Consider the following 16,506-nt stretch of genomic DNA (forward strand, 5'->3'; position numbering starts at 1 on the left):
AGCGCAATAATATGTTTGAACTCTTGTTTTCAGCCTAATCCAAATGGGTTCATAAACAAACTTGAGAGATCAATCTTTGGATAGTGAAAATATAGGCGCATGTTGGAAAATGATACTCGAGCAGAAGACAAAGAACTCTGCAACTCCTAAGGAGACAACTTCTGGACTCATCAACTACAGGCCTAGTAATGCATTTGCATGCTCAAACCAATTGAAACTTGATAGACAGAGGGTGCGGTGCACTAAAATACCCAAACGAAAATTTTCAAAATATAGCGAAATCAAATTAAATGTAGTTTCTCAAATTCCAAGATCAAAACTAGGGCATGTACCTGTTTCTCTTTCATATGTGATCTCCTCGCACATTTTGCATTCCTCATTAACAAGTTCACAAGCAGCAAATTGACTTGTACCTTGCGTCCAAGAAATTGTATCTCTGAGAGAACTATTTTCGGCCTCCACATGCTCTGTCTGGAGAAGCCATGCAAACGTTTGGGAAAGGAATAAAACTAGAGTCAGGTAATGGGAAACTTGCTAAAGATCTTATATGACGAGTATCTAATGCACATTCAAAGGAGATATCGAAGAGAAATTTGACCGCACCTGGTTGGAGTGTCCAATTTCGAGTTCTTCTGTCAATGTTGCTGCAGGATCAAAGATTAAATAAGTCTATAATTTGACACGACAAACTTAGAATTAAATTAAGTTTCATTTGCACGAGATTACATGGAGTTAGAGCAATGGATTGGTTGTTTTCTGCATTCTTAGATGACTCCCTCGGGTCCAGGTTTTCGCTTGGTTTTTGATGAGATCGTTCGTCCATAGGAAGATCCAATGCCTCCGCCGCAAGGGAAGGTTCAGGAACCTGAGATGACGAAACTGATACGCTAATATTTTTATCAGTATGACCAGAAGAAAGGCTCACTCTAGCCTTTGGCCTTTGAAGAATGGACAATATTTCATGTGCTGCATGATATATAACAAATAAGTAGTTAGTCTATAGCCAACAGAACACAAACAAGGCCTAGTTCGTTAACCATTTTATTCTGTCTTTCAAAATTATGCTTGTTTCTCACAATTTTTTTCCTTTTTTTTTTTTTTTGTGTGTGTAAATTTTTTACATTCTAAATCAAATTTCAAAAACCAAATCAAAATTGTTAAAACTGCTTTTTTTAGTTTTCAAATTTTGGCATAATTTTTCAAAACGCTTCAAAAAGTTGAGTGACAAAGCATGAAAACTATACGTGAAAGTAGTGCTTATATGCTTAATTTTTAAAAACATAAAATCAAAAACTAACTTGTTATCAAATTGCACGAAAGAGTTGACAAGAATTATCAAGTAATCAATCACTAACCATCCCGTAAAGACTTTTTCATAGGCTCTCTGTCCGATCCCTTTTCATCTTCACCAGAAATGCAAAAGCTGGTGTCTTTTCTTATGTCAAAATCTCTGTTAGCGAGCTCTACTGCATAAGACCAAAGGTCGCATAGCAAGGCAGAAAAATTATTAGATAGCCATACGAACATTGGCTTAGAAACTAAAATCTAACATAAGGATCGGACCTTTAACATTTTCACATGCCTCACCAATCTCCACCAAGTACTTTGGAAGCTCAAGTATCCCCCCCATCCCCAACTTTTTTGATAAACTGATGTGTTTACTGCTTAACATAATTCTGTCTTCATTCAGTAAAGTAACCTGAATTAAATGTAAGAGTTAATCTCATAAAAGAGAAAATAAAAAACCCTTGCAATAGTAACAGATTAAAATAATAAATAATAAAACCCTGGTTGATATGTTAATATCCTGGTTAATATGTTATATCCCCTAAATCTTCCAGTTTTCTTGTATATCTGGTATGCAAACTAAACTTGAAGTTCGTAGTCATCCGACAACTCCAGAATTTCAAATATTAACGGTAAATTCTGATAACTATTTTTTTTCTTGATAATCAGCCAGCTACTCAATTATCAGTACTGGATAATGACCAGCATGTCCCAGAAGTGATCAATCAAGTGATAAAAGCTGAAATTTTCTGGTAAACTACCTATTGTTAGAGTAAATCATCAGTAGTTCTGATGTTCTTTTTCAACAATCTCGTTTGCACCTTTAGGCATGTATCTATCTTTAACCGTGGCCTCAAAAATGCCGTTTGGCTTTGTGCAAGCAATTGAAAGTTGAAAAATGAAACTCACATAGTGTATTAAAATTTAAATTCTTCTCTGGGACGGGGAGGGAAGTGACGGAATTGTATTTTAGTGCAATTGCAAAAAGAAAGCAGGTAACATGATGTTTAATACAAAGTAAATTAACCTGCATATGGTGAGAACCAGAGGAGGAAATTTTGATGATCCCATTGTGATATTTCTTGGACTTCTGAGTTATCTGACTTGTGTATAAAACCTGCCATTCTGCACTAAAACAGTACACGTGCCTAAGTAGAAGCACAGCGGGATGAAAACAGACTTCATGAAACCTTATGGCCGAAGGAGGAAAAAGATGAACAACGCTGACAAATGTCATCATTATGTGGTAGAAATTAATGTAGCAAAAAAAAACTGACCTTTTCCAGTTGATATTTCATTTTCACTGAAACATTTTTTCGGTTCATGCAGTACCCTGGTTCCCCTGTCTCCGAAACTGCTACCTTGACTTAAAGGAATTTTTGGAGGCTTATGTTCCCTTTCACATTCTCCAATATCTACTAAATGAGCATCAAAGGCTATTGATTCTCCAGATTTTACTGTTTCATCTTTCTTCATAAATCTGCTATCCAATAGTTTCCTGTTTTCATCAAAGAGCATGACCTGCACAAAGACCACGAGTGCCATGGGCAGAAACTTTACCTTTCAATTGATTTATTTATTTATTTATTTTTCCTGGTAAGAACAGTATCTTTCAATGAGAAGAATGAAAGAATAAAAAAAAAATATAAAAAAAAAAAAAAAAAAAAAACCAACAAAAAGGGAGTCTAACCTTAATCATATATATAAAGGGACGCCAATCCAAAAGAACAAAACCAAGATCATAATGTCTAGAGACTAATGCCCATAAGAAGGAATTGAACCTAGCCATTGCCCAAACCTCACCAATCCCTTGACCTCCCGAAAAATTCTATTATTCCTCTCAATCTCTTGGCTAACCTTACAATTGATTAATACTTCATCATGATAACATACATCGTTGGAAAAAGATTCTAATATATATCAAAGTTGAGTAGAAGATATAAAGATAAAAAATTGAATAGGTAAAGAAATAATCAAGAAGTATGGTAGGCTTGGTAAACCAGAGAATTTAAGAAACAACCAAGATGTTAACCTGCCTCCCGAGGGATCCACAAATAAGAAGTTTCAAGAAACCATCATGATACTTCTTAGCTTTCTGAGTAATATTTGAGGTGTAAAGGACCTGCCACTCTACGAACATCATATGGTTAATCATGTGAATAAAGACAACACAAGAAACAGATCAAGACAGAATGAAAGAAATTGGTAGCTGCATAATGATTGACACTTTGGGAAATCCAAGTATGCTTAAATAGTACATTAGTCATGGGACTTTGCATGCCGGGACTTTGCATTGACACTTTGGGAGGATTGTTGAGAATGTATACAAAGTTTCATGTTGGCTACATAAGGGGGAAATCATGGGTATATAACTTAGGACAATTATCTCCATTGGTATGAGATCTATTGAGTGGAACAAAAAGCAAATTCCTGCAAACTTATATCCAAAGTGGATAATATCATACAATTGTAGAAGTATGACAGGAGTCGCTATTCCTAACATCTACTTCATGGGACTTTGCATGCCGATCTTTTTGAATTCAATCACCACAAAGCATCATCTTCTCAGTCAAAGGCATAGTTTGTGCACGACTATACAATTTCCCACTCCATCCATCATCCAATTGTACTGCAAAATGCGCTTGTTTCTAATTCTTGTTCAAATCATTTTTTTAAAATAAATACTTCATATTTCTTTTACATGGCACAGAAGGCTACGCCATCCTACATAGAGTATCAAAAGGCTAATTTTAAACTCTTGTAGCATTTCCTTTTCACATGATACATTTCCCCTGTTATCGTCGTTGACAACCAAGGAAAGAGTCACAAATGACCTTTTTAATCCACATGATCACTTTACATGGCTCCTCGATCTTGTGTACTCTGAATCATGGGGTCCAGTTCATATCTCCTCCAACAACCATCTCTTATCACTGATAGAAATATTTTTTTCATACGTTTTCTCCCTTTCTGTTATTTTCTTAATTCTAAATCCAAGGCCTTCCAGTTGCAGTCTACCCTTGGCTAGGCTTCTATATATTCGAGGGAGGTAATTAGGTTACCTGGAGTTCAGAGAAACAACACCTATTTCTATAACTAGATCTAAGGCTGAGTATAGGAGTTCTGCAATTCTACTTCCAACGTTATTTGGTAACAAGCTTTGATTATTGAGCCGTGTATCCTTTCACTTTTGCTCCTTGGACCGATAACCCCAGCGTCAGCTATCTCCCCCCAAATTCAGTTCATCCCACACAGCTCCAGTGCTCGCTCGTCAGCTTTGAGTTTTTCATCTTCCAGCATCTGCACTGTCAGCAATACATTTTGATGTCTGAAGTTCAAGCTCGTAAGCTTTGGGGGGAGTTACTCATACTCAATTTTTTGTTCCTGTAGTTTTTCTGTTCGTTACTGTTCACTTGTAGTTTAGTTATAGAGTGTACTGTTGCCTATTTATACTGAAATGACAAGTGAAAATAAAGCACTTTCTCATATTTCAGATATATTGTTTTCTCAAGAAGGCAGGATTCATAGTCATCAACATTATGCTCCACAAACCATTGCACAATTGCCCCCCTCCCCACGAAAAAAAGATAATGAAGATTAACAACCCAGGAAGTCATGAACCAACCTGTCTCCTCTGTTTGTCTAGTGTCTGGACTAGTTTGTGGCGATCCATAGCACTTCAATCTGCTCTTCTTAAATTCTGGAATGTAAAAGGAATGACAGTGTGACAACCTAATTCGAAAGCACGTTGGTACACGCATGATGAGAGGACATGCGAAATAAATGGTAATCACCAGTCAGGTTACTTCTTTAACCCAAGTTATGACTGACCCGCTTTGAATTAAGCAATTGGAAGAGAAGCAACAACATACACGGCAGAGTTGCCAAATAATGCAGGTTACCTCTGATTATTTTACATGAAGGGCTGAGAGTGGGCCGAGTTTTATTCTTCTCAGCACTAGCTTTATTTTCTACAAACAAGAGTAAAATAATAATCATAATCCAATCCGTTAGACAAATGAACTCAATCACATGCTCACTATTTGGAAAATAATTAAAAATTGAACCAAGGAGGGACAAGAAGACTCATTACCAAAGCAAACAGAGTTATTTCTGAAGTTCTTCCCTCGCAACACACCCGATTTTTCAGGTATCTTATCATGACCTGCTTGGAAATTCAGACCAGACTCCGGCTTATGATCTCCCAGAGGAGTGTCAATGTCAACAAGGTAACTGTTGAATATAAGCGTTTCGCCAGAGCAAACTACTTCTTCTTGCTTTAAGATCCTGCATTCGAGGAGCTTCTCGCACTCATCATAGAGCATTGTCTGTGTGTCAATCTAGCCATTAGAACAAATCGACTAGTCTAACAATTAGAATGAGAAAATCCAAATTTGTAAAATCAACTCCCGAATCACATCTCAGAAATTCTATCAACTACAATCACTTCCATGAATAAGCTTCTAAATCTCTACATTCAACTCTAAGATTTAGCGCCACTAATGTTAGTTAATTCCATACTTACAGAACTACACATCTAGGAGCCCAAACAAAAGATGTTGAAAGAAATAGAACCTTATTGCTGGAACGGTGGACGTCTAAGAAGCCATCGTGATAAACTTTGCGCCTCTGCTTGAGGTGCTTAGTATAGGTCACCTTCCATCGATTCATTTCTGCCATTGCCTCAGCTTCTTCTTCTCTCTCAGTTTCTCAAATCAAAATCAAACTCGCCGACCGAGATCATATCTTGCAATTACAACGAACGGAGTGGAATTTCGCCGAGGAATTTCTTCTGGCGGGAAACTCTCCATCGGACAAAAAATGACACTACTGAGCCGCGCTCTATGATTTCATATCGAGAAATTACGGCCTATTTTCTGATCTCGTTCAATAGCGATTTTGTTTTTTATTTTTTAGATTTTTAAATTTGTATTTCTTTTCTTCAATATTTTAAATATATTTTCGCACTTTAAAAAATATATTTTTAATTTTAACTCAATTTTTAAAAAGAAAAACTATATTTCAAAATTATTAATTTTTCCTATTTTCAAAAATAATAAATAAATAAATCATATAATTATCAAACACAAAAATTCTTCTTTCAGTGTTAGTGTATTAATAATAAATTGTTGCAGTAATTATAATATTTAATTTAAAATATTTAAAGACATATTAATTACATTAAATACAACAGAAAAATAAAATTTCTGTGTAAGAAATGCATTTTAAACACTGTGAGGCTGACATACGTAATGGGTCAAAATAAACAATATCTACTAGCTACACGTATATTTGATACATTGAATATATATTAAAATTTATTCTCTAATTTTGACCTAATTTATTTACGGTCAAATAAGATAAAATATATTTCTACATCTCTAAAATCATATTTTTCTTTCAAAATTTTGATTTCTAGAATACAAAATGTTCGGGAGTTTTTTTATAGGCACGTTTCTCTCCAGTTATCTCTTGTATCCACTTCTCGACTTTCTTATTTCTTCAAATCGAGCCAAACCTTCGAGTTGTTGAAGTAGGTTGGACTAGGTTAGGTTGATCGTCTAGAGTGATTTTGAAAAAGGGTCGTCGTTATTACTTACCGTTACTTACAAAGAATCCTAATTTTGTAACGAAAATAAAGAAATATGGTCACTTCCCGAGAAGCACTCAAGTGTGATGGTCTTCCAATATAGTCACTTCCCTTCTTACTCTTTAGGAAACATAACGGGATCTTCGGTCTTTAACTCATCCATCTAACACGTTTGGATCAAATTTTTCTACGTCACTTGAATAAACCTTACCCGATCTCTCATATCACTAATATGCAACAATACTGGTCGACTCACGTTGTTTTCATACATAAGTTGGCCTTGCTGACTCACGTCGTACGAGTCGGCCCAACGCTTTAGGGTTCTGAGCACTCGAGGCCCTAGATCTTTACGATTTTTCAATTCAACTCATTTAACTAAAACCGCTGCTAACGATATATTTTTTCTTATGGTTAATTTTACACCTATCTCTCTAGTCGTCATTATTGGCACACTATTTTTAAATCTTATTTTTTTAATTTTTAAACTTATAAACTTAATTCTTCGAATTAATTATTTTTTTAATTCTTATATTTAATAAATATAAAATTAAAATTTAAACAATTAGATATAAATTTAATTTAAAAAAATAAATTTGTTAGAAAGAAAGTAAATTAAATTAAAATTTTAAAAAACTATTAAATATTTTTCAATGTTTTAAAGAAAATATAATTCTTTTTCTTGTCTGTCATTTCTCCATCAACAAAAATGATTTAATAAATTTAGATTTTAATTATGATTAATTTCTTACCATTTATTTATTAATTCCATATTCAAAAACAGTGACTTAACTTCCACTTTAAATATATGATATTTATTTTGGATATATATAGATATATAATAATATCATAATAAAAATGTTGGTAAATATTTCTTCATTTTTTGGCATAACATTAATGTTTACTTTTAATTTTTAATTTTTTTAAAAATTATATTTTAAATATTCCAAAGAGCAAAATTACATAAAAACTTACTAAAAGTCATAAATTTACCAAATTTGAAACCTTAAAATTTCCAAATTTATTGACAAGTCATCCAAAAACGTAAATTCCAAGCGCCTTTTTTTTTTTCCTTTTTTTTTCTCAAGGAAAAAAAAGACCAAAAAAGAAAAAATACATAATGACTTGAATGCCCCTAGTAAAAAAAAGCTAAACAAAACCATCATTATTATTATTATTACTTAATATTTAAGTAATAATAATAACAATTCCGTATATTAATGAAACTCATATAATTCCAAAAAATCATAAGTAAAAGTTTATTTATTTTTTAATTATGAATTGGGTTTCCGGTCGCCGGCCGCCACCTTCCGATCACTTTTTGTGAGGTGGTGTCATCGTCCCTGAAACAGGAGAAGTTGCATCTCCGCCGTCGGTGGTCTTGTTCGACAGGGAGTCGCCCTTGATGACGACCTCGGAGAGGTGAATTTGGGCTTTTCTGTCAGCAATTTGGATCTGAGTAGATTTGTAAAAGGTGGCGTAAAGGATGAGCTGAACAAGAGACGATAGTGTTCCGAGGCTGTTGGGAATCTAAGAAAACGCCGATACGGTTAGTAATTTATGAAGTGTAGATAAACATTTTCGTCTATATATTAATAGTAATAACTATTTAAAAATTTATAAAGATAATGAAAGAGTATTAATAAAAAATTTAAAATTTATGGATATTTTTAAAATAAAATAAAAATAATAATTATAAGAACAAAATTTATGAATATTTTTATTATTTAAGCGTGTTATTGAATTATTACCACGATGAAGGGGTCGAAATTGATGCAAGCGTAAGCGGTCCAAATAATGCCATTGGCAAGTGAAACAAAGGATAGAGTAAAAGGCATATATTCCACGCTTTTTGTCTTAATCACCAGTTTCTGCATCACAGGGAACAACACTTATTTTAAACATTTAATTTTTTAAAATTAAGATTATAAATATATTTTTATTTTTTTAAGAAAAAATAGAAGAAATTATACTAACCATGACCGTCAATGGTGAAGCATACATCATGATGTTGAAGACCAAACAAACTGAACCAACAATGGTAGAGCGAAGAGTGTAGGTATGAGCCAGGGTGAGAACCAGGAGGGTCAAGAAAGCCACAAAGACGACCTCAGCTAGAACCACCAGGACCACTTTTACCCGCTCCTTTCTTCCATTACAGTAAACCAAGAAGAGGACTATGTACACGAGCTCGATGACGATACCAATGCCGTTGATCGTGATGACAAGCAGACTATTTGGGTGCACCATTGGCATCCCGTACAATGTCCACACTAGACAATTCATCAACGTTGCTAGATATGGCATTGGCGAGTACTGTTCCACCGATTTCTTCTTACATATTTTGATAAACGTTGGCCTGTAAATATAATTCAAATAAACATGTAAATAATGAGAGAAATAGCTCGGAATTCTCGACATTCTCTCTCAAGATAGTGACTCTTTAAGCTCACAATTATGGAATCACATCCCCTTTTTTGTTTTTTTAACCTAATGCTCGTTTGAGCTTCATGTGTTATAATACTACGTTAAAATATTATCGAGCTCTCTTTATCTTTCCAAAGTGTATTTCTCACTAACTTTTTCTCCTCAACCAAACACAATTATTTTTTAAGAATTGCATTTAAAAAAAAAAAAAAAATCTCCAAAATACAAAATGAAGAAGAAAGAACCCCTATATTCAAAACACAAAATCTTGTCCCTACTTATCAAATTTCTAGATCAAACTGGAAAACGAGAATTTATTTCTGGGTCAAACTCAAAATCGAGAATTTGTATTTGGATCAAACTCAAAAACTAGAATTTGCATCTGGGTCAAACCCAAAAACAAGAATTTGTATCTTGGTCAAACTCAAAAATGAAAATTTATATCTGGGTTCAACCCGAAAATGAGAGTTTATTTCTGGGTTGAATTCAAAATAGAGAATTTGCATCTGGGTCGAACTAAAAAACCAAAATTTGTATCTGGGTCGAACTCAAAATCTAGAATTTGCATCTGGGTTGAACTCAAAATCGAGAATTTGTATCTAGATCAAACTCAAAAGCGAAAATTTATATCTGGGTTGAACTCGAAAACAAGAATTCGACCTAGGTCGAATCCAAAAACAATAATTTGTATCTAGGTCGAACCCGAAAACGAGAATTCAAGACAGGTAGCAAGCTAATACGATAGTAACGAAGCAAATACTTACAAAGGAGAGAGAAACAAGAAGAAAGAGATAACATTTCCTGCAAGAAAACACAAACAAAATGAAAAGAAATTAGAATGAAGAACAGAAAGAACACAGAAATGAGTAAGAAACCACAAGGGTTTATGAAGAAAAGAAGAAAAAGCAAACCCACCACAGATTCCAAGCACGGTGCGAACAGCATCAGGAGAAACCATGTTTGTTAAGAGAAAAAACAGAAAGCTAAAGAGAAAAGAAAGGGTTTGGATAATGTTTGCTAAGAGAAAACAAGGGAGGTTCTATATATACAAGAAGGGACTGATTTGAATTGTAGGAAGAACAGTTGGTCACGAGCAAGTCATGTTCTAGCCAATGGAATTTCTACCCAACAAATGGACAAAGGTCAAAGGGACCCAAGAAATAAGGAGAGGGAGAGATAATCGCCACTCTTTCATCTCCCTAATCCTAATTACCCATGTTAATCTCGGTTTAAACATGGAACAAATCGAGTGATTTCTTCTCGTTAGCTAAACCGAGTTTGAAATGAGAACCGTTCTCTGTCTCCGTCTTATAAACTTTCCACATATGTATAGTCTATACTACTGTATGTATCAGCCGTAACAAAAACAGAAACTTTATTCTATGGATAAAGGATATATATATATATATATAGAAGATCAAGAGTGAGAGATTTCTTCTCGTTAGCTGAACGGAGTTACGAATGAGAATTATTCTTTGTCTCTGTCCTACTCCCAATTCCGACTTTGCTTAAATTATCGTTTCGTCTAACTTTATATATATAAACATTCTAATAAATCTAATAATATTTCAAAATAATAATAATAAAAGAAATATATTAAATATATTAAAATAATTCAGTATAATCTCGACAAAAATAAATGAAAATTTTCCGTAGACATCTTTATTTTTTAACTCTTTTTTAATCAAATTGACAACAAATTACACTTCGCAAAATGCTAAGTCTACGAACGTTTTTTTAGTGCTATAACAATATATTACTTAAATAGTACGTGAACGATATATGTATTACTTTAATATTAAAAAATTACCTTATATATTAAACTATATATAAATTTAGTATATCTCATTGTAAATGTTTGCTGAATCCACCACACCTAAACGGTGGTGAGAGTTCGCTTATAATCATTTACAGAATACAGAACAAATATAGTAAATTACAAATAATATAGAAATAGCAATAAAATGAAAGAATAATAAATGAATACAATATATTTACTTTTAATAAAATGACAAATATGGTAACCCGTAATGTAAGGCAAATATGTAGATATTTGGCTTGAACGGTCAACTATCTTTAACACTAATAGAACTCTAAATTTAAAAATACACATAAATATGAAAAAATGGAAATATAACAAATTTTAAATTATTTTAAAATTTTGTCGAGAGTTAAAAATAAATAAATAAATAAATGGCGTTTTTTTGCTTGGAGCAGATTTCGAGTAGCACCTACTAGCTGACTAACTCCTTTGGGTTGTGCAAAAAAAAAATTGAGGTTGGATGCAACGGTGATTCAGAATCGAAGTTTTCTCAACTTCAAGCTGTCACATAACTGCTTTTATGTTAATTGCTAATAGTAAACGAATCCTGCCAGCTCGAGTCATCTAACCATGTCGATACCCACTTTCTCTCTTGACTTTTCTTCGGGTAGACTAAGACACTTTCTCTTATTACAGGACACTATCTTGTGAAAAGTCTGATCCTACAAGAGGAAATAGCATTTCTCGGACAATGAGATCTCTCGAGCAATTAGCCCTAAAATATATTCGAAAGTCTAGATACCAAAATTAATTAAATGAGGTTAATTAAAGATAAGAATTAAAATATTTTTTTACTTTTTGGCATAACATTAATGTTTACTTTTTAATTTTAAATATTCTAAAAGTCATAAATTTACCAAATTTGAACCCTTAAAAATTCCAAATATATTGACACGTCATCAAAACGCAAATTCAAAGCGCCTTTTTTTTTTCCTTGTGTTTTCTCAAGGAAAAAAAAAGACCAAAAAGAAAAGGACATAATGACTTTAATGCCCTTCCCTAATAAAAAAAAAAGAAAAAAAGAAAAAAAAAAAACCAACCAAAACCATCATTATTATTATTACTTAAAATTTAAGTAATAATAATAACAATTCGGTTTATTCATGAAACTCAGAATGCCCAAAATCATAACCAAAACGTTTCTTTTTAATTATGAATTGGGTTTAACGGATTTTCCGGTCACCGGCCGCCGCCGTCCGATCACTTTTTGTGAGGCGGCGTCGTCTGAGAAGCAGGGGTAGTTGGATCTCCGCCGCTGGTGGCCTTGTTTGACAGGGAGCCGCCGTTGACGACGATCTCGGAGAGGCCAATTTGGGCTTTTCTATCGGCAATTTGGCGCTGAGTGGACTTGTAAAAGGCGGCGTAGAGGACGAGCTGCAAAACGGCCGATAATGTTCCGAGGCCGTTGGGAACCTGAGACAACGCCATTAATACAAGTCAGTTTCTTTTCTTTTTTAAAAATTATTATTAAATACTTTTTAAAAGTTTTAAAAGAATAAAATGGTTAATATTTATTTTTAAAAATATAATTAAAATTTTAAAACATTGAAAAATATTTTAAAAAATTATAAACATTAAATTTTTTTTTTTAAATAGAAGGGTATTTAATGAAATTTTTGGGTATTTTTTAAATATTTTTAAAATAAAAATAAAAGGTAAAATTTATGAATATTTTTATTATTTAAGCGTGTTATTTAATTATTACCACAATGAAGGGGTCGAAATGGATGCTAGCATAAGATGTCCAAATAACGCCATTGGCAAATGAAGCTAAGGATAGAGTAAACGGCATATATTCCACGCTTTTTGTCTTAATCACCAGTTTCTGCATCACACGAGACAACACGTATTTTAAAGTTTTAAAAATTAAGCTTATATATATATATATATTAAAGGAGAAAAGAAGAGGGAAATTATACTAACCATGACAGTCAATGGTGATGCATACATCATGATGTTAAAGACGAGACAAACGGAGCCAACAATGGTGGAGCGAAGAGTGTAGGTATGAGCGGTGGTGAGAACCAGGACGGTCAAGAGAGCCACAAAGATGATCTCAGCCAGCACCACTCCTAGCACTTGTAGCCGCTTCTTTTTTTCATTAGTGTAAATCAAGAAGATGATTATGTACACGAGCTCGATCACGATACCGATGCCGTTGATCGTGATGACGAGCATACTATTTGGGTGCACCATTGGTAACCCGTACAATGTCCATACTAGACAATTCATCAACGTTGCTAGATATGGCACTGGCGAGAACTGTCCCACTGATTTCTTCTTCCATATTTGGATAAACGTCGGCCTGTAAATACAATTGAATCGTTAAAAAATCATATAAACACGACATTAGTGAGAAATAACTCATTTCAACACCGATCTTTGACATTCATATTAAATAAAAAATTTATTTTAAAAATAATTAATAATGAAAAAAGTAATTCAGGATCGAGCTCTCTTTTATCCTTTCAAACATGTAATTCTCGCTCACTTTTTCCTCAATTTCCTCATGTTTTTTCTAGGGAAAGTAGCATGCATAGGAAGGACAAACTTGAACAACCTTTTCCCTCAACAAAATACCATTATTTTTTAATAATTGTATTAAAAAAGATTTCCAAAATACAAAAGGAAGAAGAAAGAAACCCTATATTCAAAACACACAAAATTTTGGCCAAAAATTTCTAGATCAAACCCACAAACGATAACAAAAATCTATTTCTGGGTCGAACTCAAAAACAAAAGTTTGTATCTGGGTTAAATCCGAAAACGAGAATTTGTATCTGGGTCAAACCCAAAAACGAGACTTTGTTTCTCGGTCGGACTCAAAAACGAAAATTTGATCTGGGTCGAACCCAAAACAAGAAGTTGTATTTGGGTTGAGCCAAAAAACGAAGATTTGTATCTGGGTCAAACTCAAAAACAAAGATTTGATATGGGTTGAACTAAAAAAAAGAAGATTTGTATCTGGGTCGAACTCAAAAACAAAGATTTGTATCTCGGTCGAACTCAAAAACGAAAATTTGATCTGGGTCAAACCCAAAAACGAGAATTTGTTTCTAGGTCGAACTCAAAAACGAGAATTAGTATCTGGGTCGAACCCAAAAACAAGAACTTGTATCTAGGTTGAACCAAAAAACGAAGATTTGTATCTGGGTCAAACCCAAAACCAAAAATTCGATCTAAACCGAACTCAAAAACGAGAATTCGGGATAGGTAGGTAGCTAGTAATGAAGCAAATACTTACACAGGAGAGAGAAACAAGAAGAAAGAGATGACATTTCCTGCAAGAAAACACAAACAAAATGAAAAGAAATTAGAAGGAAGAACAGAAAGAACACACAAATGAGTAAGAAACCACAAGGGTTCACGAAGAAAACAAGAAAAAGAAGACCCACCACAGACTCCAAGCGCCGTACGAACAGCATCAGGAGAAACCATGGCGAAAGAACAAAAGAAACAACAAAAGAAACAAAGAACAGAAAGCCAAAGAGACAAGAAGAGGGCTTTGGATAATGTTTGCAAGTGAGAGCGTGTGAGAGACTGCAAACAATGGAGTCTCTATATATAGAAGAAGGGACTCAAAGTGAGTTGTATGAAGAAGGGTTGGTCACGTGCAACTCATGTACTGCTCACTCCATTTTCTACCCAACAAATGGAAATAGACCATAAGGGACCCAATGAATAAGAAAAGACTAAGATAAGCTTCACTCTTTTCAGTTTCTACCCTATTTTCATCTCCCTTATCCAAATTATAATCCGGGTTCCGAACCAGAATTATTCTCTCTTCCCGTCCTACTCCCAATTCCAACCTCGCTCAAATTCCCATCTCGTCTAACTATACGTTCATCAATGAGAAATCCCTTCTCGTTAGCTAAACCGAGTCAGGAACGAGACTCATTCTCTATCTCTAACCTACTCCCAACTCCGATCTCGCTCAAATTCCCGTCTTTTTTATTATTGAATTTATTAGGGTATTTGATGTTTTTTAATATACATATATTAAATATAGTAAAAATGGAGAAAAATTCTATATGGAGTATTTAGTTACTAAAAAGTCTCAAATTCAGGATTTTCAGAGAAACCAAATCAGAAAATTTTCACTATAATCCGTGCAAAAATAAATAAAATTTTCATGAGGATAAACATTAAATCAGAAAACGAGGAAGGAGATAAGAAACGGTTTCTCGAGAAGTTCTCGCTCCGTCTCGTAGACATCTCTATTCTTAAACGTTTATTATTCAGGTCGATATCAAATTTCTCATTAAAAAATTAACCGATATAAGTACGTTTAATAGAACTCTAAATTAAAAAATAATAATAATAATATCGGTCAAACACATAAAATTGAAAATTTAAGGATGTATTATCGTATTAAGTAAGAAATCCAATATAACTAAATTTAAATTATTTTAAAATATTGTAGAGAGAGAGAGAGGAGAGGAGAGAGAGAGTTGAAAAAGAGAAACAAATGGCGTTTCTGCATGCAGAAGATTCCCAGTCAATTTAAGTCCAGCTTATCCAAAACCAGGTTCGAACATGGAAACTTGTTTATTTGTGGTCAAAGCCGTTTTATTATCTAATAATTATTATTTTTTATTTTTTTTATTATTATCTAGTAATTATTTATTATTATTATTATTTTTTATTGTTTTGGGGGGCAAAATTTAGACTTTATAGGTTCATGGGACGTAGCTAATCATTTCATAGATAATGTAAAGGTTAATGTGTCGGTTCTTCGGATCATAGAGATATATTTAATTGACATTCAAATTCATTGATTAGGGAATTATTTAGTGGATGTTGAGTTAGCTCGAAAGTCAATTCTCATACGAGCGTAAATAAAGCGAGCACGGCTAGTAGATGATCCACCACCAGTAGCACCTGCTAGTTGACTAATGGTGATTTAGAGTTGAAATTTTCTCAACTTCGAGCTGTCGCGTAACCGCTTTGAAGAATCATCTAGCCATGTCGGTACTCACTTTCTCTCTTGGCTTTTCGTTTGGGTAGAGTAAGGCACTTACTCTTAGTACGGGATGTTATCTTGCGAAAAGTCTGATTCCGCTAGAGGACAGAGCATTTCTTGGATAATGAGGTCTCTTGTTTTCTCCGAACAGTAGGTAAACAAAACTCCCTTTCAATCAAGGATTTTATGCTTTTTCGGTGCTACGTAGCGTATGATTTGTGTCACAATCGCCTTTTTGTGGCACGGATTTAGCGATTGCGCGACACTCACTCTCAGCACTGAGTGAGTTTAGGGTTTAGGGTTTATGACAACATGCAAGCCTATCACGATCGACTGTGGATCATCTACTAGTCATGCTCGCTTCAGTTGTTTCTATTGATGGAGTAGCTAATTAATCACTTGAAGAGATGTTGGTCGATC

At 33.8% G+C, this 16,506-nt stretch overlaps 3 protein-coding genes across 4 annotated transcripts; all 3 read right to left on the bottom strand.

The window, feature by feature from the left end:
* Positions 1-12: 12 nt before the first annotated feature.
* LOC111808271 (DDE family endonuclease) lies at positions 13-6,166 on the bottom strand. Of its 2 annotated transcripts, XM_087129581.1 has the most exons (13): positions 5,863-6,166; positions 5,381-5,615; positions 5,190-5,258; positions 4,913-4,987; positions 3,320-3,417; positions 2,565-2,808; positions 2,315-2,412; positions 1,564-1,699; positions 1,356-1,466; positions 727-966; positions 604-644; positions 333-471; positions 13-242 (listed from the first exon to the last, which is right to left on the bottom strand). In XM_087129581.1, the coding sequence occupies exons 1-13, from the start codon at positions 5,965-5,967 to the stop codon at positions 175-177; spliced, it is 1,659 nt and encodes a 552-aa protein (XP_086985707.1). In that variant the 5' UTR covers positions 5,968-6,166; the 3' UTR covers positions 13-174. The 2 variants fall into 2 exon arrangements, with proteins under 2 accessions (XP_086985707.1, XP_086985708.1); XM_087129582.1 differs by having other exon boundaries at positions 13-471; positions 5,863-6,165.
* Positions 6,167-7,938: 1,772 nt separating this feature from the next.
* Positions 7,939-10,297, bottom strand: LOC111785534 (bidirectional sugar transporter SWEET4-like). The gene is made up of 5 exons (XM_023665926.2): positions 10,217-10,297; positions 10,066-10,102; positions 8,852-9,233; positions 8,626-8,745; positions 7,939-8,404 (listed from the first exon to the last, which is right to left on the bottom strand). Exons 1-5 carry the CDS (start codon positions 10,257-10,259, stop codon positions 8,189-8,191), a joined length of 798 nt encoding a protein of 265 aa, XP_023521694.2. The 5' UTR covers positions 10,260-10,297; the 3' UTR covers positions 7,939-8,188.
* A 1,678-nt stretch (positions 10,298-11,975) lies between these two features.
* Positions 11,976-14,651, bottom strand: LOC111785537 (bidirectional sugar transporter SWEET4). Its single transcript, XM_023665929.2, has 5 exons — positions 14,519-14,651; positions 14,368-14,404; positions 13,047-13,428; positions 12,829-12,948; positions 11,976-12,536 (listed from the first exon to the last, which is right to left on the bottom strand). Exons 1-5 carry the CDS (start codon positions 14,559-14,561, stop codon positions 12,324-12,326), a joined length of 795 nt encoding a protein of 264 aa, XP_023521697.2. The 5' UTR covers positions 14,562-14,651; the 3' UTR covers positions 11,976-12,323.
* Positions 14,652-16,506: the final 1,855 nt, after the last annotated feature.

This window comes from Cucurbita pepo, chromosome 13 (genome assembly GCF_057944985.1).
Source record: "Cucurbita pepo subsp. pepo isolate OVF chromosome 13, ASM5794498v1, whole genome shotgun sequence".
Lineage (NCBI taxonomy): Eukaryota > Viridiplantae > Streptophyta > Magnoliopsida > Cucurbitales > Cucurbitaceae > Cucurbita > Cucurbita pepo.